The sequence below is a fragment of the Marmota marmota genome, unplaced genomic scaffold (assembly GCF_001458135.2).
Source record: "Marmota marmota marmota unplaced genomic scaffold, marMar, whole genome shotgun sequence".
NCBI lineage: Eukaryota > Metazoa > Chordata > Mammalia > Rodentia > Sciuridae > Marmota > Marmota marmota.
In genome coordinates this window covers 23,466,197-23,491,426 of record NW_026000185.1, presented here as the reverse complement: position 1 = coordinate 23,491,426, position 25,230 = coordinate 23,466,197, and the positions used below count along the sequence as shown (strand labels likewise).

The 25,230-nt window shown below is 55.3% G+C and overlaps 1 protein-coding gene across 4 annotated transcripts in view; it reads left to right on the top strand.

The window, feature by feature from the left end:
* Window positions 1-25,230, top strand: part of Galnt17 (polypeptide N-acetylgalactosaminyltransferase 17) — a 362,408-nt gene that overhangs the window by 255,470 nt on the left and 81,708 nt on the right. For all 4 annotated transcript variants that reach the window (XM_048789883.1, XM_048789884.1, XM_015491400.2 and 1 more), the window contains one exon: window positions 24,060-24,177. In XM_048789883.1, coding sequence (XP_048645840.1) covers window positions 24,060-24,177 — 118 coding nt within the window. The remainder of the gene's footprint in view (window positions 1-24,059; window positions 24,178-25,230) is intronic.

The following is a 25,230-nucleotide window of genomic DNA, read 5'->3' as shown; positions in this document are numbered from 1 at the left end:
AGTGCTGTAGTTATGTCATCTTTGTGGGTCTCTAAGCCCCATTAGAGGGTAATGGGAATTCGTAGCTGGAATCTTACCACAGTTACCCCTGGGTCCGGTCTGGGTTGCAGAGAGGGGATTGAGCCCACTGATGTTCACTTATTCTGATGGTTCATGGAGGTCTTCATTCAGTCAACTCTGAATTAAGTCGTGTTAGCACAGCTGAGAGCATCTCTTTCCTAAGGAGTGGAGCGTGATATGCAAAATCCAAAGGGGACACCATTGCTGGTCATTGGCAAGCGAATTCGTAGAAGAGAAAAATCAGAGCTCTGATCGTGCATGAAATGCCACTTTTGAAATGTTAAGAAGGACTCTTTTCCCTGGTGATGGAGCCAGTCCTCTGAGCATCTCATTAGGTTTCAGGTCGTACCTGGAAGGAGACCTGGGTCTGGAGATTTGAAAGCCTGGACTACAGTAACCCGTTCTCGTCCTTTCTGGCCTGATGACCCTCCCGTCCTCGAGGCTGGCCCTGGAGCCTTGCTGTGCCCTTGGCTCTGTCTTGGGTCACCTTCTGTCTTTTCTCACAGTGCTCATTTTAGATTTGGTTTGTTAATAAATATTTGCCATCTGTGGCGAATTTTAAAATGCAGCAATATCTTAAATGCCTCCTTAAGAAGAGAGAGAAGGAACTTGGCCTTTGCTACAGAGAGATCTTCATTCCATCCTTTGACATGCACGTGTGAGCACACATGCCTTGTACCACGCACACCTGTGCACACACCGCCCACACTCACACACAGCACTCATGCCCGGTGCTTTCCCACGCCCAGAAGGTGCACATGCACACACACACATACACACTCACACACATACACACATACCACACACACATGCACGCCACACACCCACCACACACACACACACACACACACCACAACGCCAAGGGTCCCTGCAGAGCCAGAGTGGGCCCTGGCTGGTAGAGAGGCTATGCTGTAGGGAGGCTGAGCGCAGAGCTGGACCGACAGTTAGGTGATTAATAACTGGTGAATTTTCGTTGAGTTTGCTTCGCTATTTGCAAAGCTAATTACTCAATCAGGAGCTCATTGTTACAAAACTATGGTTCATGTTTGACTCCTGGGCTTCATAGGGAAAGCTTTTTAGGTATAAACACCTGTAAAATATAAACATACTTTTGTTTTAAAATAAAGATTAATTGCAATAATCAGTGGAGAAGCATTGAATTGAACACCAGCTTTCCGGTTGGAAAGCAGGAGGGGACGCGTTGTCAATTAGTGTGACGCTCCTCTGTCTTGGCCCAGGCAACGCGGCCCTGCTGGTCACATCCCTGCTTACCTGTCAACTAATGTGTAATGACAGGGATGTGAAGCAACAGTGGCAAGTCTTAGGTCCCCACTGTCCCTTCAGCACGGTGAGACCTGCTCCCAGGTGTCTCAGGTGACCCATTTTGTTTTGAGTTGGCGTCATCTCTGACCTCTGTGACTTCTACTATACATTTGAATAGCATTTGTGAATCTTTGCAGCACTCACGTGCACACGCACATGCACATGCACATGCACACACGTGCATGCACACACACACATGCACACGCACACACGTGCACACACACACATGCACACACACACACACACACACACTTAACAGCTTTGCAGGACCAGGTTAGCTGGTGCGATGCCACTCCCTGTCTCAGTGTCCCTGAAGTGCCACCTAGGAATCCTGCACAGGGAGGCAGACTTTCTGCATCAGTGTCCTTTGGAAGAGCACTGATAAGCCTTCCCATTGCTCCTGAGGCATAGTGGTCTGCGCCCCACTGTCCAGTGGAACTTCCTGTGATGATAAAGGGCCACGCCTGCAGTCCAGCCTGGTAGCCGGAGTGTGGCCAGCACAACAGCTGAACCTCTTACCTAGAACCAACCTCCCGATCTACTTGAATCACTTCTTATGTCAGCTGATGTCTGCAGAGATGGCTTGGGTCTGGGCCACCAAATCTACATTTATAAAACATATTGAGCCCTGTATCAAGGTATGATTGACACCTGGTGGTGCGTATTTAAGGTATGGGACTCAATGAGTTTGCAGATAAGAATCACTTGTTAAACCAGCCGTAGGATCAATGCTGTGCCCACACCCGTCGCCTCCTGGAGCTGCCCGTGCTCGGATGCTGCTGCTGCTGCTGTCATTCTCTTGTGACAGGAACACTTACCGTAAGACGCCCCCACGTAGCCAACTGTTAAGTCCTCAGCACGGTACTGTCCCCCACAGGCACTCGGCTGCAACTCCGTGTGGCCAGAGCACAGTCCAGAATGCAGAGCTGGACGATGACCCAGCAGCTGTCACACGTGTGCACCAGCCATCGTCACAACAGCCAATATGCACATGCGTCTGAGTCTCGGGTTTTCCAACCTACGTGCCTGACACTCCTCTAAGTGTTTTCGGTGTGGCCATCATTTCAACCTCACAGAAGCCTAGGACTTTCCTAAAGGCGGTGGATCAGCATTTCCAACAGGAGGGACTGGAGCAGGAGTTGGCTGCAGGAGCATGGCAGGCTGAGAGAAGGTCAGCGGGGAGGCGGGAGGGCCCAGGTTGATACCAGTGCATGGGGAGCGCTGTGCACCTCGGAGCTGGTGTCCATGGACGCAGCAGAGACCTGGGCCACCAAGGGCGCCCAGGGAAAGGACGCTAAGCCTGTGGGAGCAGGAATCCTTCAGGTTTACAGAGGCTGGGAGATCAGAAGATGATGGGAGTCCAGCCCTGTCTTCCTTCTCTTGAGGGCTTCGACCCCAGCTGAGGACAGGGAAGGAGTCCTGTGTCCTCCTGGCCTCCGGCCCCTGCTGTGCCTGATGTTGGCAGAGTCTAAGGTTCAGGCACATCTCACCTCTAGTCAATCTCGTCACAATCAGTCAGCAACCCAATCAGAACGTAATCAGGAAAAGGGACTTGGACAATGTCCTCTGGGGACTCTTTGTCCCTTGGCAAAGTGTGGGCTGGAGATGAGCACAGGGACAAGTCACTGTGTGGAGTTGGGGGTGAACGGTCCTCTCCTGGCTCTTCTGTGCACGCACCAGTGACAGTATCACCTTCTGAGCGTCACAGTGTGTCAAGTGCAGCCTGCTGGGGTGGCCTGGATATGGACCTGCAGTCTTGACTGGTCGTCCATTGCTGCAGTCGCCAGGAAAGGTTCCTCAGGGACATACCTGCACAGGGCAGGGGCACCCTGTCCCTGGGTCTCCTTCCCACTTGGCCGACTGGCCCTTCCCTGGTGAACTGGGACCCTCTTGCGTGCCGTTGGCCAAGGCTCTGGGCCCTCCTAAGGGCCTGCTTCTTGCCTTCTTCCTGGTCCTCTCCCACCGTGGCCCTCCAGACCCCGCTACTCCCTCCAGACCCTGCCACTCCCTCCACACCCCGCTACTCCTGTGCAAGGAGGAAGTGAGCAGAGCGCATGCAGGATAAGGCGTCTCTGGCGACACCTGGCCACGGGTGTCTGAGCTCTTCCGGGGGAAGCCCGCTGCCCACCAGGGCTGCCTTCTCCCCTGCTCCTGTGAGCACTGTAGAGAGCTCTTCACTTTGGGAGGTGGCCAGGAGAGTGTGCCCCAGCTGCGCCCTCAAGCCCCGTGGGGGGGGGGATGTGCCACCAGCTTCGATCTCTCCCTCACCTGATGTTGGCGCTTTACCTCTTGATAGAGGTTTGAGTCATCTGGGAGAATTCGTGTGTCATCTGGATAAAAGTCCTCCCCTAGAGGAGGGGCCGAGGAGGTGAGCCAGCGGCCAACGCAGGTGGGGACGCGTGGTCCTGCCCATGGACGGTGGACTTCCAGGGAGACGAGGGCATCCGTCGCCTGCTCCGCCAGGATCTACCCGTCCCTATGAGCACGTAATATTAGGGGTCAGGCTGGGAGGACCCCGAGACTGTGCGTCCTTGCATATTGCAGTTGATGAGAACAGGAAAAATATATTTTTACCCTAAATTTCTAGTTCTGGTAGCAAATAGCTTCAGAGCTCTTGGAGCCTTCAGGGCAGTGTTCTTTTGTGCGATTGCAGATTTCCACAGGCTCGTCCTCGGGAAATGCTGGGCAGGGCAGGTGGACGACCTTGGGCTCAAGTTGCCCTGGGAGTCTGCTCTGTCTGCGACAGACCCTGGAGGCAGAGCAGGGTCCTCGGGTCTCGTGTGCTCCTGGCAGCATCCGTCTCAGGCCGCCAGGCAGGATCCTATCACCATGGCGAGTGGCTCGGAGGCTCTGAGGTCTGCCTTGCAGCTTGGGGCCTTGACGTGTGGTCTCCATGTTAAGCCCCTTGGTTTCAGGCGGCCACTGTGCATTTCCTCCTGTCCCTCTGACTCTCAGTGCACCACGTGCCACCTGCGCTCCCAGCCTGGGGTTTTCTTGGAGTCTCAGGCTCCTGGATTTTGTAGAAAGAAGGGACCGTGGAATAGCTCGTCCAGGCAACAGGAGCCAAGCTGCACCAGAGGGGAGATGGTGGGGAGGACCCCGTGGCTCTGATGTCACCCTTCAAGAGGGCCAGGGTGCTGGGGCTCCAGACGGAGGCTCAGCGGCTCTGTGCTCTCCCCAGACTCTGGCCGCAGGCCTCCTGGACCCAGCCCCTGGAGTGACCAGGAACTTTGACTTTCTTCTGCGTTTTCATCCATCATACCATGGATGAGAAGGTGCAAGGAGGACACTGGCCAGACGCTCTGGCCTCTAGATCTGGCCCTTAGTACTCTTCCTCTGTTCTCCTTCTGTCTCGAGTGCTACCCTGATTTGTGTTTCCTGCAGATGAGGACAGCCAGATGGACACACAGGCAGTTGATAAACCGTAGTACTTTTCCTTCCGTTTCTGTGTATTCTCACCCGCAAAGTCAAAATGTATAAGATCATGTTGGAGAACGACGAGGTTCTGTGGGCAGCCCTGTGACCTGGAGCAGCAGTGCTGTCCACCCCGGGGGGCCCCTTTCCCACACGTGGCCTGAGTGGCCGCCCGTCTTCATCTCCAGAGCTCGCCCCAAACCTCTATGCTGGGCAGAAAGGTAAAAGCATAGATGAAGTCCCCCGGTCCTGTGGTCTTGACTTCCTTTTATCTGCTTATTAAGGAGACAGATGTCATTTCTGGGCCAAGTGTCAAAACCCAACAGAGCCACTTAGACTTGGACTGTGACTTAGTTGGTAAACATGACGTCTTTCTGCACCTCAGGCTGATTTCCCCCCAGGTAATTTAATTTGTAGAAATAAATGCATTTAATTTCTGAACATTGGCCTTTTGGACGCCTGGGCCTGTGCCACCGAAGCTGTGTCTCTGTGACTCCCCAGCCAGGCCATAATCAAGGCTTATTTGGTAATAAAAATCAATGAATCCCTTCTTGCAGCTCATTTTGGGACCCGAAGGGCTGTCTTGGCAATCCGTCTATGTGGGCACCTTGCTCTCGGAGATGGAAGGCCACCCACGAGGGCCCACTGGCCACAGAGGAGGGGCTCAGCAGCCTCCGCAGCCTCTCATCTTGTTCACCTCCTTTCCCCAGAGACAAGTCGGGGGACAGCTGTCCTGAGGAGAGGTGTGTGCCTGGGATTCTGATGGCCCCTGTTTTGGTGACTGCTACTTCTGGGTCTCTCTTTGTCTCCAGGTACAGCTGGGCAGCCTGTGCAGAGCCCCAGGCCCTGGACACTGCTGTCGCTGGTTGTAGTTCAGGACTCCCCAGTGGGAGGAGGGGGGCTGGTGGTCGGCTCTGAGGAGTCCAGGTGTAATGGGAGGACACAGGTGAGTTCCCAGTGCCTGCGAGTTTGCTTTCAAGGATGAGTGCTGGCAAGTGGTCAGTAAGCCTAGGAAGAAGGGTCCTCACATCCTGGTACCATGTGGTCAACCCAGATCACAGTTCCTCTTCCATCACCAGCCCTGCACCAGGACCCTGTGCTCCTGTGTCTTTGGGACACACCTCCGTCCCTTCCTCTGTTGGACCATGATCTCCGTGGCCTGAGATGCCCCCTGGTGTCCTCTGTGCCTCTTCTGCCTCCTGGTGACTCACCTGTGCTCTGAGCTTGAACCCCGCTCTTCCCACGGCCTCCTCTGACTCCGTCTCTCGGCTTCGGGAGTCTCTTCCGTCCACCCTGTGGCTCGTGTCCCGTTGCAGTTCTCTTTTGCATTAACAGGTTAGGAAGACTCCGTGGGGAGGATTGTGGCATGTGCATTTCAGATCCCGAGTGTGCCCGGCCTGGTGTGCTGGGGTGAATGGTGGCCCCCCAAGGGATAGCCACAGCCCGACCTGCATTGCCTGTGACTGTGACCGTGCTTTGCAAAGGGTGGGGGTCTTTGTAGACGTGACTGGATTGAGGGTCTCAAGGTAAAATGGTCCTGAGTTGTCCAGGTGGCCCTACATTAGATGCCCCATCCCTGTAGAGGCAGAAGAGGAAGAGACGTGGACACAGAGGGGACAGAGTCATGGGAGAATGAGGCTGGGTTGGACATACGCCATCACATGCCCAGGACTACCGGGGGCTGCTGGAGGCTGGAAGAGATGAGGATGACCCCCACCCCTATCCTGTGGACCTGAGAGTGCAGCCTGCCCTCGCTGTGGCCTTCTGACCTACAGACCCTGAGATCGTAAATTCATGATGTACGTGGTCAGTTTGTAAGGCAGCCCTTGGAAACCATCACACCGTGATTCCTGCGTAACTTCAGGTTCCAAGAGCCCCTGGAGATGCCCACACCCGTGGACGCTCAAGGCAGCCATACAAAAAGGTTCAGTGTGGGCGTGGCACCTAGGCACGTCCTTCTGCCTGCTTTAGATCACCTCCAGGTGCTCCCATGCCCAGTCCCACAGGGAGGCTGTGGGAACAGCTGTCATGCTGGGTTGTCCAGAGGATAATGGCAGGAAAACAAGTCTATGTGTGTTCGGCACCGATGTGACTTTTTCTGAGTGTCTTCAGTACTAGTTGAGTGTATCTGCAGATGGGAACCCACAGACAGGGAGGCCGAGCTCATGAGGCACCTGGCACAAGCAGGGCTGGGCTGGGAGCTGCGTAGGCGTTGGGCATCCTACATTAGAGTGTTTAAAGACCTCAGGTAGGGAGAAGATCCTCAGCATGTCTTCTGCCCTGAGTCCACTTGAAACCCCGGGAAGCAGAGTTCCATTCCACCAGGACGAAGCAGACCTCATCATCCCTCAGCCCAAGACAGTCCCTCCTGCTCCCGGTTTTCAGCAGGGACAAGGGGACAAAGAACTGCACTCCATGCTTCATCAGACTGACAGGACGCGGCAGATCCCGAGCACAGAGCAGCACAGGTCACCAATTAACCTAATGACTGATTCAAGCCTTTTAGCTTGGGAGTGAGTTTGGGCTGTGAGAGACGTTTCTGCTCCTTGAAGGGATGAAATAATTGGTCAGTTGCCCTCGTTGGCCTCTGTTTCGGGTGATGCCGTGGCGGGAACAGCTTCTCCGCTGTCAAATTAACCTCCATGGGGAAGAAAGTGTCTCTGGCTCTCCCGCTTCCTCTGGGCGCCAGGGCCGAGCTGCGGGACTCCCAGGAACCCCTGCCTCCTTCATGCCTGGCCCCAGTTCTGTTGTGGGGAGAGAGGGCAGTTCAGGACCTGCCGCGGTCTCTGATGCTCTTGGCATTTGAAAGCTTTTTCCTGAGGCTGAGTTTTCCAAAGCATCTTTGAATTATAAAAATAGAAAAGTATTTATTCTGAAAAATTCAACCCACCGAGGACAACATAACTCCAAGTGCTTCCTCTGAGCCGACTGCTCTGCAGCCTGCCGGACCCTGGGCTCTCCACAGATCCTGCTGACGCAGGCCCAGGGACCCGCACCCACAGATGCACGTGGCGCCTACACCGCAAACTTAACATGCTTTTCCACAGATAGTTTTATGGCACCTGCCATGTGCTGAACGTGGAGGGATAATCTGTGTTATTCTGTAATTTTTTCACTAAATAAATGCAGGGGGATGCACGTCCACACCAGAGTCCCGTCCCGCCTCGTGCTTCACAGCTGATGTCATTCTGTTCCTCTAGAAACGTGTACCTATTGAGCACCTGCTGTGTGCCAGCAATGCTGTGGGTGCTGGGCTTGCAGAAGTGACATGGCCCGTGAGAGTCTGTTTTTGAGGAGCCTTTTGGTCATTTTAATCAGGACCCTAGCTGGACCCTGGGTTTTTTTTCTCTCTTCCAACAAATGCAAAATAGCCGAGGTGCGTACTTCCTCTCACAGTCTCTTTCTGCACCACTTTCCAGAGGCAGAGCATCCAGTTCAGGCGTGGAGCAAGGCAGAACTACGTACAACCCACAACCCACAACGGCAGTCAGAGCCGCCCGATGACGGTGTCCTCCAGGGCCATTTTCTTTTTTAGCATGTGGCTGGGTGACTGTCCATAGTGGCATTAGACCCTCTTCTGTCTGCTTTAGATCAATGGTCATTGCTTGGTTGCTTGGTGTCTGCAGGAGGTGGTTCCTGCCCCCCCTGCTCCCTCAGGGATACACAATCCACAGACCCTTGGTCCCTTGTAGGAAGCAGCTGCTTGCACACCACCTCACACACCTGCCTCACTTTCCTCACCTCTGGGTCACTGTGATGCTGGGCACACTGCCCGTGCACCTCTTCATCTGCATGGGTTTAGTGCAGCACCCAGCACGTGGTGAAGTCAGGCTTTGCTTTCTGGAAACTTCTGGACATTTTTACTCTCTTCCCCCCCAGCTGGGGTACTTTTTGCTCTGGAGCCTGTGGGTGTAGACACTGGGCAGGGCTGACTCACCCCGTCCTTGCCTGTCCCAGATTCCCTAAGCCCCAGCAAAGAGTTGGGGGAAGCAACCGTGACCACTCGTGTCTAGGTGTGGGAGAGGATTCTTCTGCCCCTGTGCCCACCCAGATGCCCGCTGTCACCCTGCGTGGTCTCTCTGCCCTCCTCCAACCTCGATATTGGGAAAGACCCAGCTGTGGCCGGAGCCCCTTCACTGAGCCTTCCCGAGACCCCGAAGTGACCAAGCTGTGGATCTAAATGAGGGCAGTCGAGACAGCCTCTGGGACAGACGAGGGCGTCACAGCCTTCTGAGTGCCCACTGACCCTGGGGATGCACGTGGGGCCCTTCTGGTGCAGATGTTGAGCAGAACCTTGGCCGAGGAGGGCGTCCTAGTCAGTCGGCTGCACAGGCACCCACAGGGCGCCCACCCTACGGGAGACCTTGTGTTGGATCCTGATGACGGTACGTAGAGCCTGGGCGCATTGGAGAGGACAAGACCAGGGTCTGGCAGGTGACAACTGCAGCATCAGGGGAAGCAAGCAGTGCCTGGAGGTGGGGCTCCGAGGCCACAGTAGGGGATGCTGCTCGCCTTCCCGTGGACCTTCTGGGACTCTGGGGATGTCACTGCTCTCTGGTAGAAGCTCATGGTCATCCTGAGAAGGGACTGAAGCTGCCCAGGGCCCAGTGGCAGTGGGTTACCAGGATCCACTTGCCCTTTTGAGAATTAAAATTTACAGCAGGTATTTTGCGAGCGGATTCACGGAGGCTCCTTCTTACGGAGGGTGAATGACTCCGGAGCCTCATCAGGTCTAATGCCCCAACTAGGAGTCGTCCTGAACCCGAGGAGCTTGTGGATGTCGGCTCTCGGGCCGTGGGAAGAAGCCTTCTGGCTGGGAGCGTCTCAGGAACAGGAGCCTGTGTGTTCCTGTCGGCACTGGGGGGCCTGGCCTTGCTGAACCGTGCAACCCCAACGTCCTCCAGGGCCAGGGGGGAAGGCTTGAGCACCAGCTGGTGCTGCTGCTGGGAGTGGCGGAGCCTGTAGGAGGTGGGACCCACTGGAAGGAAGTTAGGTCACTGGGGACATTGGGAAGGAAATACTGGGATCCTGGCTCCCTTCCCCCTCTCTCTGCTTCCTGGCCACCAAGAGGTAAAGGTGGCCTCTGCAAGGTGCTCTTGCCGCGATGTGCCTTGCTGTCACCGGGCCAACAGGTCCTGGGCTGGAAACCTTGAGACTGAACCAAACTAAACCTTCCCTCTTTTTAAATTGACTATCTCAGATATTTTTGTCATAGTAATGGAAACCTAACTAGCAATCTTTTTTAAAAAAGAGAGCCCACACTCCAAAAGAATTTCATTTTTTCCTTGTTGTTTGGTGGAAGAGGTTTAGTTTCCAGTGGCTGAATTACAGTTTCAACCCAGGGTTTTGAGTCCGTTCCTGATCTTGTGCCCTGCCTGTGAAGTCGACCCTGACAGAGTTCCCATCCAGTGATTTTCCCTTGAAATATGGAGGAAACGAAGGGTGTGTTGTCTCCCCTCCCACCCGCAATGGTCAGATTCAGGGTGGCAGGTGGGGGTCAGCTGTGAGGGCTGAGCGTGGCTCACTGCTTTGGAAGCCAGCTCTGTCTTGCGTCCTTCACAGCTGCACACGCTCCCCTCCTGTGCGTAGGAGGGTCCCTTCAGAGCCGAGGAAGCACAGCCCCCTTCTGGGCTGGACTGTGGCTGATTCACACGTGGAGACCAGTTGACTTCTGGAAGTTTTCTCCATTGGCACCACAGTTGGTACCTCCCTTTTGAATATGCTTCAAGAGGGCCTGCAGAGTGGGGCGGCTCTTGAGTTCTAAAGAGTTCTGGTTCTCAGCTTCCTCCAGAGGCGCTGTGTGACTTTGTGAAGGTCCCTCCAGTCTCTGAGCCTCTTTGTCAGCAGGATGGCTAATGTAACACCTGTACCCTTGTCACACAACATCTTCCAGGATCAGAGGAATTAGGCTAATTAACCTTGAAGCCTTCTTCATAAATGACAAAGCTCTACTTGAATACGGGGCATTGAGTGACTTCCACTGATCCTGGAAGGACTGGACAGGGCTCCAGGGCTGGCCCACCGGCGCTGCAGGCGGGTGCCGCCCACCACTCTCCTCCTCTCTTCTCCGTGTATCCCTTGGGTGCACAAAGGTGATCTCCCTGGGTCCGTCTCTTCATTCCCTCTCTTCCTCTCTTCAGTTACATGTAACCTATTTGATTGGCCTGCTGTGTTTTAAATTCCAAAGACTGTATTTTTCATTTTCTGAAGTTTTTTGGGTTATTTTTCACTTCTGTCTATGACAAAGAAAGTCAGAATAAATGCCGTTGTCATCCAGCCCAGAGCGCAAGAGGAGATGGCGGGTTTCCTCAGGCATTGTTGAGATCTGTGTCTGAGTAGAGTCCCTGCGTCATCTGTGTGCCAACGGGGGGTAGAGGTGGCACCTTCCTGGTTACGTTGGAACAGTGGCCTGGCTCCTCTGCACTCCAGTGTTCCCAGTTCTCACCTGAAAGCGTCACTGTGAGATTCAGAGGTGATACACAAGCCATCACGGGAAGCAATGCAGATGCCAGAGTGGTGCCCAGTCTCTCAGCAAAGGTGGCAAACTCAGACCTCAGAGCTGCCCTGCAGCTCTCCTGCAGAGAGACCTGAGAGGGGCGTTCAGCAGGGAGCAGCCTTGTTAGTGCAGGTGCTGGCCCAGCGGAGGCGGGTGCAGGAGGCTGCTCCAGTAAGTCGGGGTCACCCTTGCTGTCATTCTCCTTCCTGGAGGCTGGCCCTTCCCTCCCCATGGGGGCTGGCCCTGCGTGGCCAGAAGAGGTGTGACCTCAGCCCTCAGGACCCCTGGCTTCCTCCAGCTGTGGGCACCTCTGCATCTTGAGGGTCCCCCTCCTGATTGGCGGCTGTTGCCCCTGCTCCTGAGCCCAGGACACATCTACCCTCAGCCTCTGCTCAGTCCCCTGGGGAGCTTTCTCAGTATTTGTCACCCTCTCCTGAGGGACCGGCAACTTCAGGGTTCCCCAGCCGGAGACACAGACATGTACACACACACATACACATAGTCACACACAGGCACACATGTGCACTCACACTGATTCACACAGATATAAACACATACACTCACACAGACACAGACGGGCACATGCTCACACTCACACACAGATACTCACACTCACACAGACACAGATGGGCACACGCTCACATTCACATAGTCTCACACCCCAGAGGGTGGGGCAGGAAGCAAAGCTCCCACCTCTTTCCCTCTGGTCCTCTCCCACTTCCACACGCTTACCTGAGCAGTGGGGCTGGGCTAAAGGCCCCGAGGTGCCCCTGCTGTCCCCTCCTCTCTGTCCCACCAGGGAGAGTGAGCCTGCTATTGGGCTGAGGGAATCCACACAGGGTGGTTCTCAGCTGGCCGTGCAGCAGGACCTGACTGGGTAGAGCCATTGCGTGTCTGGGAGGGAGCGGGCACAGGTGTGTTGTAAGGCTCCCCAGGGGACCCCCAGGTGACTCCTGGCTACGCTGCAGCCTTGGTCCTCTGGCTCTGCTGGCGCCATCTGTGACCTCTGGAGGAGGCTCTGGAGCTTAGCGGAGCCGTGCTCTCAGCCTCTGCCTACGCCTGGCTGTCCTGGCTGGACACTGTTCTGGATTAGCGTAAGTGTTGGTGTCAGGTGGGGACCATGGGTCTCGCCCTTGCTTTTGCGGGTCCTAACGGGCATCCCCTAGGCTATGGCTGCCTCTGGATGAGGTGCCCCGCAAATCGACTGTGGTATTGTTTGACCACTTTCTTAAAACTACTGCTAATCTAGCCCTTAAATAAGCAAAGCCATCAGAGACCTGAGGTCCTGATGGGTCATTTGGGCCCTGAAAATGGTCATCTCCCTATCTTGGAGTCCTTGGGTAAGCCCTGCGGGGAAAACCCGAGTATCTGAAGATGTGGACTTGTAGAGCTCATTGGGCTTACTGAAGAGGCATGGGGCCATGGCCCGTGGAGCACGCCTGCCATCCCTGCGACCCTGGAGGCTGAGGCAGGAGGAGCGCATGTTTGAGGCCAGCCTCAGCAATTCAGCAAGACGCTGTCTCAAAATAAAAAAACAATAAAAGACCAGGGGTGAAGACCCGTGGTAGAGTGCCCCGGGGTTCCATCCCCAGTACTGATAACGAGAGGGAAAGAGGCGCCGCAAGGAGACTTCAGGTGACTCAGGACTTGGGTGAGGGCCTTAGTGATCAGGTCACCATTCTCCTTGAGAGGCCTTTGGACTACAGCCCCATGAAGTGGCTGCGTGCGGTGGGTACAAGAAACCTGGGGTCCGCCTTCTCTGAAGGGTGGGCAAAGCCATACTGTGTGCAGACCTGCCCCAGCACCCCTCCTGCGCTCCGCCCCTCTGGGCTCAATCACCCACTTTTAATTCACTTTTCCCACAGTTGCATTTCTCGAGCCACAGCAGAGAAGTCCTCCATGGGCCACAGCCCTCCAGCCTCAGCGCAGAGCACACCTTCTGACGGTGGGGCTTCCCACGCGCACCCCTGGCCCTTCATCAAAGTGCTCCTGGCTGAGGCCGGAGCTGGGGGACAGAGGCTGGCCTAGCATGCCCCGGCCCTGCCTTGGCCCCAGCACCACCAAAAAATAAATAAAAATGTTCCTGCCTCAGCCTCCACAGGTGGAGAGGAGTTCTTGTCCTTGTTCTGCAGTTGGCACAGGAGCTGATGTGTCCTCCACGTCTTCCCCTCCATCAGGTCCCTACTATCCTTTCCAAGCTACCTCCCCACAGCCACCTGGTACCTTGCCATCCAGCTGCACTGCCCTCGAGGGCTTTGTGGTTCAGAACAGAGACTGGCAAGGTCTTCTATGAAGGCCAATCAGGACACAGCTCAGGCTTTATGAGCCAAAAGGCAAAACCAAGACCACTGCAGAGACTCCTAAGAGCAAAGCGCAATCTCCACAAATGTTTTATGGACAAAATCCAAAGAAGTAATAATAACAGCTGTAATTTATTTTATAATCCAGATCTACTTATGAGAATAACCTGAATTTTGGGGGGTAGAGAAAGACTTTGCTCCATTGAGTGTGGAAGTAACTGTTCCTGTCATGAAATAGTTACAGATATTCACCTGTAAAAACCCCCATGACACGGCCAGGCAGACGGGGCCATATAGTTGACTGATGTCTATTCTAGACCTTTCCTCTTTTCCTCTTCCCAAAGCATTTGCCCAGTCACGTCTTGTTTCACAGGACAGCTAACCAGATGCTTTAAAGAGAGAGAGAGAGAGAGAGAGAGAGAGAGAGAGAGAGAGAGAGAGAGAGCACGTGTGCGTGTGAAGTGCTGGTGGCTGATAACGTCTTGATGTGTTCCCACCTCTTAAGAAACATTGTGCTTTGATAGAAATCGTCTTGCAAATCAGTTTCTCAAAGCCTAAAGAAAATATGATTAACAAAGAGAAAAAGTGTTATCCTGAGAAAATTGCTTATGGGAAAGATCTTACTGGAGCCTCAAGACGGTCTGTATTTCAATGAAGTCAGTGAGCTGAGGAAATGTGTCTGGACTGGCAGCTCCAATCCCACTGGCATTTTCTGCATCTGTGAAAAATCACACTCTGGAGAGATGAGGAATGTGTCCCTCATCCTCCAGTGCAGACTTCCCCGATCCTGAGGAAGTCTTGGCGGCATGAATCCTCACCCCAGCAAGAGAGGAGCCAGGCTGCCTCATCTGAGGGGAGTGCTGGCCTCGGGTCAGCACTTGTGTGCTGAGGACTGACTGCATTCAGGTTTTGAAAGGCAGGGCACTTACCCTTTGGTGTTTATATGTGCAGCAGAGGCAAAGGGCCCCTGAGTATTAAATGAGTGCACCGCGCCGGTGGAGAATCCGACACAAACCAGCCAACTGCTTCCCCAAATGATATTTTTAACATTTAGCAGCTGCAAGTTCCCAGAAATCTCCAAAGCGGGACCACTTATTCCACCAGCGCGAGAGCTCTTAGCTGCTGCTGGTTTTAGCTGATCTTGTTGAGAAGGGCGTGGGGACTTCGGCGGGTGCAGAGTGGGGGCCCCAGGGCTGTTCCTGGCTCTGTGCCTCCTTCATACGTCTATGTGCTGCCAGCTCACCGTCCCCTTTGCTGGCGTCTGGATCTTGAACGCCCCCCACCAAGTTCACCTGTCAAAGGCGCTCCCCCAGGGTGGTGCCACCAGGTGGCCTGCAACCCCAGGGTGTGGGGCCTAGTGGGGAGGCTGGGGCTTCTGGAGCAAGACCCCAGTTCTTCCTCTGCTTTGCTGACCAGGAGGTGAGCAGTATTGCTCCATGGTGTGGCCATCCAGCACCCCCACCAGAGGCCTGAGACCAACGCACTCACCTGATCTACCCCTGGAGCCTTTCAAACCAGAAGCCAAGACAGACCTTTCCAAAGTGGACTGTCTCAGGTGCCTGTGAGGGTGACCAGAAGCTGGCTGACTTCATCCCGGAGCCTCAGTTCGTCTGCCCGACAATGGGGCTGATGTTATCCACCCAGGAGAGCTGCTCTGAGGTTAGAAATAATCACGAGATGCCCCAGTGCGGCTCCCACGCATTGAGGAGCCTAGTGGTGACTCCGCTGGCCTGTGTGGTGTGCCTGCACCTGGCCCTCCCGTCTCCTCCGCCCTGCTGGTCACCTCCCATACCAGCCCCCACCAACGGGTGGCTGAAGGAGGGCAGCTCCCCCTCAGGACTTGATCTCTTCCTTAGGAGATGATGTCAAAGAGTTCCTGGTGTATGACAGGGTCACAAAGTGCACTGAAATAAGTGAATTTTGATGAACCAAGTTACTTATTGCCAAAGAAGTTGACCGTGCAGTCCTCCCTTGGTGTCGTGGGTCAGGAGGCTATTTCCCGGACCCCCTCTATGGATGCCCAAATCCACAGTGCTCAAGTTCCTTAAATAAAATGGCAAGTGGCATAATATTTGTGCATAATCTGCTTTAAATCATCTCTGGCTTTCTTACAATACCCAGCGCAGTGTGAATGTCATGCAGATAGCTGTTGCGCTGCATTGTTTAGGGAATAATAACAATCAAAAACCTAGACATGTTCAGTACAGATGCAATTATTTTTTTCAAATATTTTCAATCCAGAGCTAGATGAACCTGTAGATGCAAAACCTGTGGGCACGGAGGCCACTGTGTACCAAAGTACCCAGCACTCATTGTACCCCGAGAGCAAGATTTGCAGAAGTTCCCATTCCAGGGATGGCATTGAGTCATACATGCTTTCCCTGCAGTGGGTCCTGGATGGGAAGGTGTTGGCAAGCCAGCCTGGGTCTTGGCTGAAACAGAGCCAAGACCAAGGGAAGTAGCGGGTGGTTGAGTCTGAGGTCAGAGAAAGGTGGCAAGTTCCAAAGAGAGGGAGATGGGGAAAGAGGCAATGGGCAGCCATGACTCTGGGGTCAAGGACCATCAGCCTGACATCTTTGTAGGCATGGCCACTGGAGCTGGCTGGGTCTGGGAGAGTGGCAGGAGATAAAAGGTGGCCAGGCAAGCCAGGGGCAGACACCAGCACCCAGAGCAGGGCCAAGGCGCTGAGCGCAATGCCAGCAAATGCCCAGACGGGGAGCAAGGGACCAGCAGGAGACCTCTCCTCCAGGGCTTCCATCTAAAGACAGCTAGTCACCCGTCTATAGGCTGCGACCAGCCGTCTCTGACTTCTGGCTCCTCTCTCTGTCCACCTCGGGAGCCTGCTCTCCCCTCACCAACAGCCCGGCCCACCCATGTGTAACCTGGGCCACCACGGCTTCAACACTAAGGGACAGTAAAGAAGAGTGTCTGCTTGGCCGCTAGGTTGGTGCCATGTGCTTTGATACCTTCTGGTGCTTGGGACCTGGTTTAGACTAGGCTCCCTGGATGGCCTCACAGGCAGTTCACTGGGTTCGAAAGTGAATCAATATCTTGGTCCCTGCACAGAATCCTTCCCTTACAAACGCTGATGAGGCCTTCAGAACTGAACAGGTTCAGGGAGCCATGGGGGATGGGATTTCACACACACATTCCTGAACACCCATGCAGAGGCACAGGCTGCACCCAGGACAAGCTGAGAAGGACAAGACCTAAAGTCAGCCTGGGCCACCTGAGGGCCAGGTACCCCTACCCCTCAGCCACTAGCCAGGTAGTTTTTTGCATTAGTCAGATTTCCCTTATTTAACAAAATACATGAGCTAGTCAACTTAAAAGAGTGGAAAGGTTCATTTGGCTTAGAGTTTCAGAGGTTTTAGACCATGGTCCCTGACAGGTAGTTGAGGCACAGTCCAGGCCCCATTAACCATGGAGAGACTGAGTCACGGGCAGGCAGGTGATGGCAGAAAGTGGCAGAGCTTCGGGGCAGTGGCAACCCAGCTGCTTCCCCATCCCAGTGGATGAGCTGCACTGTGCCCTTAGCCCCTCTGGGCTCTGCTGAGGCAGGGCCTCTCCAGGTAGCCCAGGGACACTCTGTCCGTGCCGCTGGGCTTCAGCCTTCCTAGTGGGTCTTTTCGGCTGTGCAGGACTAACAAAGGGAATGGCCTCTGGCCTCTGCAGGAGGAACAGCCCTGGATGCCCCTGGCGGTCTCTCCCAAGCTCAGCACCCCTGGGAACAGGGTTCTTTACCTTGCGGTGCTGACCCCAGGGCTGAGAATGGAGAAGAAAACCCGGTGTTTGGACTGAAGCTGAAACATCTCAGGACATTCTCTCCCCAGTGCTAGAGACTCTGCCTGCACCAGCAGGAGGCAGGAGGGGGAGCAGACCCTCCCCCATGCCCCTGCGCTCCCTTCTAATACAGTTGGCACCAGCTGTCTCCAGCTCCATGGTTTTACAGTGGTGATACACATAACATGGAACTTACATTTCTAATGTGTCTAAGTTGGCCATTCAGTGGCCCTGGGTATATTCACAACATTGTGCAATGTCACCACCTTGATTCCAGAACTTTCTCACCACCCCTAATGGAAACCAGTACCCTAAGCCCCACCTATTGCTCCCCACCAAGCCCAAGGCAGCCCCCAGCTCTCTGGACCTGTTCACTGGGGCATTTCATGGGAATCAAACGAGGTGACAAGTGGCATTTTAGTCTATCCTCTACCCCTCACTCGGCGTGGATCCGAGGCCCACCCATGTGTAGCAGCACACTTTGTCTGGCTGGGGATACTTTATCTGCAGGGTGGACACGTTTTGCTAATCTGTGCAGCTGTCTGTGGATATTTGGGTTGCATAGCTGGTGGGAGAGGAAGCGACCCCAGGGTCTAAGCCACCCAGGGGAGCCCTGGAAGCCAGCGGGAGACCTGGCTTTCCTTCTGGGGGGACAGGGGCTCCTGGGGTTTTAAGAGAGGCACAGCCAGGGCCGAGGCAGGTGCCAGTGGGTTGTCTGGCTGCTGTGTGGAAGCTCACGGAGGAGAGGAGGGGCAGGAGAGAGCTGGGTGAGGACTGTAGCCACCAAGCAATGCCATGTCACAATGCTGAGACTGGTGGCAGCGGAGATGGCTGCAGAGTCCCGGTGATTGTGGTGGCGCCTTCAGGGTCTCCAGCCAATTGGCACAAAGGCCAGTACAGAGGTTTCTGCCCAGCACTTGGACAGGTGGGGTTGGTTTCACCAAAACAGGGATGACTGTGGGGAGCGGGTTTGATGGGGAAAGGCTGAAAGCCCCAGGTCAGCTGTGGAGGGGCCTCTGCTGGGCAGGTGGTGGCATCGAGTGGGCCATCGGAGGCACTGACCTCAGAGGGGGGATTTGGAAGCCATGGAGTCTCAATGCTGTTGAGAGCCCTGGAGTAACAAGATGGCCCGTGAGTGAGTGTGGTCAGAGGAGGCCCAGGGCCATGCTCTGTGGTCCTCCAGCGTCCAATATCAGGAGAAAAAAAGTCGGCCAGGTGGAGAAGAGGGACCAGGAAGATGGCTGAGCATGTGGTGCCCTGAACACCTGATGGAGCCCCTGCCTGCAGGGAAAGGGAGGGTCAACTGCGTTGCTCGGGTGAGCGGGTGCCCATGACGGGCCCTGGGATCTGACGCTGGATCCCGACGACTGGCCCTCTTGACCTTGGCAAAGGCAGTGCAGGGGAGCCACGGGGTCCCACTTGGAGTAGACCTAGGAGGGAGCTGGAGAGAGGGGTGGACACCAGGTGTAGCCAGGCCCCTAAGGGAGCCTGGCTATGAGAGGGAGCGACGAGGGAGGACGGGCAGCCAGGAGGGGCCTGGTCCTGGGGACACCCTGCCCAAGAGGGCAGCTGACCTATGCCCTGTGTGGGGGGGGTAGGCGTCTACTGGACGGAAGCCCATGGGTAGCAAGAGGGGACAAATCTCTGTTAGTGCAGTGCTCGGCCTCGGCCGAGTGTGAGGTGGACGATACGATCCCAGTGAAAGGAAGGCCGGGCTGTTGAGCCTAGTAAGTGGGTCCTGTGTGGTGTGGACATTCTCTGGGGTGTGCTGGTTTCTTGGGAGGATGGGAAGCAAGGTCATGTTGACAGTGGGTAAGGAAGAGGGGACTGGGGCTCAAGGAGGCTGGGGAAGGGGGCTTGAGGAGAGCGGGAGGGGCAGTGTGGAGTTCGTGGTGTGTTCAGAGGGCAGCTAGACCCTCGCAGTGCCTGTGGTTCCTCCCACTGTGGCCAGAGGTGCGGGTGGCTGGGGACAGAGTGTACTGTGCACCAACACTGGGCTTTGCCCACCAAGAACCACAAAGTGCGACGTGACTGGGCCATGAAGAGGGGTGGCAGAAAATGAACTAGGAAGGACAGGGTGCTAGGGGAGACCTGAGCCTGCACCCGCTTCACCCAGGGGGTGCCGCGGAGGGAGCACAGGATGGGTCTTTGTTGCTGCTCAGGGACGCTGAGCAGGAATGGAGAGCCCCTCCTGTCCAGGGAAAAAGCCTGGGCCTGTCCTCCTGGCTCCCCTTGGCTCGTCTCTCCCTCGCTGAGCTGGAACTCCTGTGCATGTCGCCTGCATTTTGTGTGATGGCAAAATTCTCTTCTCCTCTGTAAAGGAGCCACCCGGCTCTGGCAAATCCTTACTATGACCACCACTGTGAACAGTTCTGGGTTGGAATGTTTGTACTGATGGCAGGTCACCAGGTCACCACAGTGGAGTGTGAACAATGAGCCTGGAAGTGCCGATCTAGGACCTCATCAGTGCCCAAATGCCATTGACTGCGGCTCGCATGGCCGAGCAGGTGATGAGGATGCTTCAGAGGGGATGTGGGGCCACGCTTCACTCTGGGCTTGTTGATCACGAGGACCAGGTGGGCTGACCGGCCACCCTGCATGGGGTGGGAAGTGGCCTTCTGCTGGAGAATTGCTTCTCCCAGACAGAGGCAAGGACGGCCACTCAGCGTCCCAGGTCCCAAGTGGTCTCTCCCTGAACTCACGCCTACAGTGGCCGCCCCCTGTGGGCAGGGTGTGTCCTGATCATCCACGAGGCCAGCTGGTCAGGAGCAGCCGCCAGGAGCCCCATGTGCTCCCCACACTATGAGGAAGGCAGGGCCCAGTTTGTGCAGGTCTTGGCTTTCTGCCTCCTTCCAGGGGAGACCACCTCTGGGCTCATTTGGCACTCTGTGCAGCCCCTCCTCCCCGCAGGCTCCTCTTGACTCTGTGACAGATTTCCTGTGGCCTTTAGGGGGCCTTTTGCATGACACTGTCCCTGTTGGGTCCACATCTCCACTGCGCTAGGACCGGCCCCTACCCCTTGTCTTCTGGCTCTGCCAGCCTGGGGTCAGATGGAGGCCTGGCCTGCTGTGGCCTCCCATGGACCCTGGTGCCAGCCTGGGCAGCTGACCTGCCCCAGCCTTGTGCCCATGGAGGAGCCACTGAAGGAACGTCATTGTTCTGTTGTGAGCAGCCCTGGGACTTCTGTAGAGCCTGGTCCCAGGCACTGAGAAGAGCAGGGACCACAGGGGAGGCCCAGGCAAGTCCTATGGGAAACCACCTCTCCTTGCCACCCACCTCATCCAGGTAAAACCAGACTGTACTGAAATACCAGGCTGCCTGGCAGAGAGTGGGATCCAAAGGGTCTCAGAGCGGGATCCGGCAGGAGGACGGGCCTGTGGCCGCTGAGCCCTGACCCCTCCAGCTCTGCCGTCCCTCCTGCCCTCTTCTCTCTTTCCCTCTCTCCTCTTCCCTCTCTGCCTCCCCATTTTTGGGGGTACTGGGGATTGAACTCAGGGGTATTTGACCACTGAGCCACACCCCCAGCCCTATTTTGTATTTTATTTAGAGACAGGGTCTCACTGAGCTGCTTAGCGCCTAGCTGTTGCTGAGGCTGGCTTTGAACTCCGGATCCTCCTGCCTCAGCCTCCAGGGTTTCTGGGGTTACAGGTGTGCACCACCGCACCCAACCTTCCCTCTCCCCCTTTCTTCCTTCCTTTCCTCCTCCTTGCCCTGCCTCCTCCTCCCTCCCACCCCTCACTGAAGCCTACTTCCTTGCTGTCTGGCTGGCCCCAAGGCTCCCCAGGCTTCCCCACCAAGCATGACCCCTAGACCTGTTTGTTCCCCAGTACTCAGCCAGTGCCTGCCCTGGTCCGAGAGGTGGCAGGTGGCAACTACCAAAAGCAAAGAGAACTTTCAGGGACAGCCTCTCTGCTCTGGGGAGGGACCTAGCAGTTAGGTGTAGACGGGGCCCCCCAGGATGGTTCTGCTGGTGTAACACAGACTCCTGAGCCTCAGATCTGCAGTCACACTCCACAGCCCAGCGGGGGAAGCAGGACCTGCATCTTCTAAGGAGCTATGGGGTGGGGGGCTCATTTGGTGGACTGGATGGATCTTTGGGAACCATTCCTGTGGACCACAGGGCTGTGCACATGGCCATTCCCTCCAGAGTGTGCGGCCTCTTCCCTGTGGTTTTAAGGTCCCTGCTTGCCTTTGGAGTCAGGAAGTAGCCTTGGAAAACGATCCTACCTACATGGCTTGTTGACCCTGGGCATTTTCAATCTCTAAGCGTAGGCTGTGGGGGAGATATTGCTGTAACTCCTCAGAACTTACCAGTTAACGCAGGGGCTCCCCATCCCTCCGCTCTGCAGACGCCATCTTGCCCAAGATGCCCCTCACCCTCCCAGCAGAAGTGTCACTGCCTGCCTGCGGTCTCGGTGACCCGGCTCCAGCTCTCTAAGGCTGACCTTCCTGCAGTTCCCCCCCTACCTGTGACACGGCTTCTTCTTTCTTTCTCTTTTTCTTTGAATCTTAAGTAGGAGAAGATGGCACATGTCACTGTCACCACTTGGTTTCAAAGAACAGAAACTAACCTAATACTGTCCAAGTGGAAGAAGGACCTCAAGGTCACTCAGGACTCCTATGCTCCAGGGGCCAGGAGCAAAGCCACCTGCCTAGCAGATGGTGAGGCCAGGACACCAGGCGGCCACTCTCCACATGGCCTCGCACCTTCCCTTCTCCGCTGTGTGCCTGCTCAGCCACCCACTGCCCACCAGAGCTGCTCCAGATCGGCAGCCGGAGCCCCCAGTGCGTGAGTCTGCCTGGTTCTGGCTCTGGGAGGAAGGGGATTCAGCTGGCCTGGTTTGGGATCAGGGCTTATTTCTGATTGGGTTGCCTGAGACCAGGGGTGGGCTCATGGAGCGCCTCTCCAGGTTCTCTGAGGGGGCCAGGCTGGAGGGAAGAGTGACCCGGAAGGCACTGCTATCCCTGCTGTAGTGATGGTGGCACACTCTACCTGCTGGGGGCGGTGTCCTCTGTACAAAGGCATGCTTGGCGGGCAGTTTCTGGAAAAGCCTGGACAGCCCTCACAAAAAAAGGACAGAGGCACATGATTTATTGAGCGCCTACTGTATGCCCCCGGCACACTGCACGTCTTCTTTTGTTTGGCTCTGTGGAGGTGACCCAGGGTCTCCAGCACTGTGGTGGCTATGCAATCTCAGTGTTCGGTGGCATTAGACTCTGAACATTGTGCTCCGCCATGAGCCCCCGCCTGCCCCTCACATGGGAACAAGAGCTCTTCCAGGGTCGGAATGTGGACATGAAGGTCAACATCAGAGTAGCCGTCCGAATGAGCAGGCAAGCGCCTGAGGCTGGGGCCCGCGATTCAGTTCAAGAGTGTCCTGCCCAGTGGCCACCTGCTGGCCCCAGGGGAGCGTCCATGAGTCTCCCGCAGGAGATGCTGTTTCTGGCCTTTGGCAGTGGAATTGCTAGCTCATCCGTGAGGCTTTCTGGAGAGTGCGGTCAAGCTTAAGGCCTGAAATCAAGAGCTTAGGAGTTAGACAGGCCCCGAGCTCTTCTCTGCAACTCAAAGCAGGCCACTTGGTTTCCTGGGGCCTCAGCTGTTGGTGGAAATGGATCTGCCTTCTTCACAGGGTCATGGAGGTGGTTACCTGGAGAGTGCACGGACACCGCCTTGTACCTTGTGCTTGAGGTAGTAATCACTCAATAAAGGGTTGTAACACTGATTCTTATAACATTATTACATTTATTATAGCTACATATTTATGATATTATTTATCCTAATGTTATCATATTTACTTTTAGTTGCTTGAATTAAGGAAATATGCCTGGAGTTTCTCTTCTCTCTGTAGCACCAGAAAAATACCTTAGACATAGTAGATGCTGAGAATTTGTTTGCTGAAAAAATTTATTACACAAGGATGCCTATAAATCTGGAAACCAAGGCAAGAAAACACGGCAATTGTAGATCAATGCTACCCTGCGATCCTGGAGAGACACAGGGTGGAGCGTGGCCCGTGGGTGTCTCTCATGAACAGCGCACAGTGTGAAGCGTGGCCTGTGGGTAAATGGTGCATGGTCCCTGTACCATATGGAACTGCAGCACATGTGTGAGGGCAGCATGTCTGTCAGGTCCTGCACACAGGACCCTGTGTGATGTCACCACACATGATCTTTCATAGCATTGGTCTCTGACATTAGCCTCTTCCAGAAGAAGCAATTGAGAAGATGCATATAAAAAAAAAAAATAAAATAACAATCTTGGTTTTCAGACATTTGAGGCCCCCGTAGGTGACCTTGCTGAGATCATCTTCCCACCATTTTTCTCGATACCTGTGGGCCCCAATAGCCTGATCTCTGAGGGTTCAGGGCAGGAGGACATGAACCCTTGAGACTGACTGTGGACCCCCATGCTGTTTCTCCACTGTCCCCAGAGTGCAGCGAGGGCCACTTTCCATGTGTGTAGACAGCACATGTGTGTGAGATCAATCCCCGAGCAGTTGACCAGGGAGCTGGCCGTCCCTGGACCCCGCAGGGCCCCTTGCTTTCCTGCAGCCACCAGTAGCCTGATGGCTGGGTGCTGAGTGGAGGCCCCAGGAGAGGCTGGAGTGGAACCAGCACCTCCAGGGGCCTCTGGGTGGATGCTTCCCTGCATCAGCCGCTCTTAGCTTCTCTCTCTCCTGCAGGACGCCAGCCATGATCGGCTGTTCCTTCGTGGTCAACAGGAAGTTCTTTGGGGAAATCGGTCTTCTGGACCCTGGAATGGACGTGTATGGAGGAGAAAACATCGAGCTGGGAATCAAGGTTGGTGAGGTGGCGTCCCTCCCTCCTGACGTCTTCGAGGTGTTGCGCGGAGCTGCTGAGTCTCCTTGGCACCGTCGGTTATTCTCCTTGGCAGGCAGATGTGTGAGCAGGGTCCTCCGCCTTCTTGAATGGGGAAGGCTCCCCTTGCCTTCTCTGGGGGGTGGCCGGCTTGCTTAGGTCTGGTGGCCTACTCTGGGTGTCACCCAGGGAGTTGGGTTCCCACTCATGCCCAACTCTACTCTGTCCTTAAGTTCGTCTTACAACTAAGCCATCTCCTTGAATACGATGTCCATGCCCAGGTAAACTCAGGATGCTGGAGGAGGGAAACACCACATCCTGGGTCTCCTATTTCTCAGAAGCACTTCCCAGGGAGTCTGAAGGAGAACGGGGAGGGAGCCGAGTAGCTGTTACTGGCCGGTCATCCTCCCCAGTCATGGATTTTACTCGCTGAGCTCTGTCAGAGCTTGTATTTGAAAAAGAGAGTTTCACTGTGAAATGGGAAAGTTGGAAGCCCCCAGTGCATCCGGCCTCCAGTTGTAGAGTCAAGTGGGGACTCCTTAAGTGCTTGGTGACAAGTCCTTATGGACCATATTTTGGTCCAGCTCCTGAGCCTGGTCCTAGGGTTCTGCACTCTGTAGAGTCAGGCTTTAGCCAGAACCTCCTCTGTCAGGGGTCAGGTCCAGGGGAGCCGCTCCCTCCAAGCCTGAGCCTGGTGCATAACTAACCAGGCTCCTCACCCCGCACCACGCCAGTGAGAATCCCGCCCACCCCTTCACTTCCTCAGTGGTTTTCTGTGCACTGACCCCCACCCTGCTCCCAGCTGTAAATTCACACTTGCTGTATTTGGAGCTGGGCCCAGTCTCTCCTGCTACAGAGTCGCATTGCCATTGTCCCTGACTCTTGTGAGGGGTCTGGACAGAGTCTGCTTTGACGAGCTCAGCAAGTGTTACGGAGGGATTTTCTCTTCAATGCAGTAACCACTTTCCAGGAGACCCGCTTCTCCTGCCTGCGTGTCCACCACCACGCTGGGAAGATGCTGGTGGAAAAGCCAGG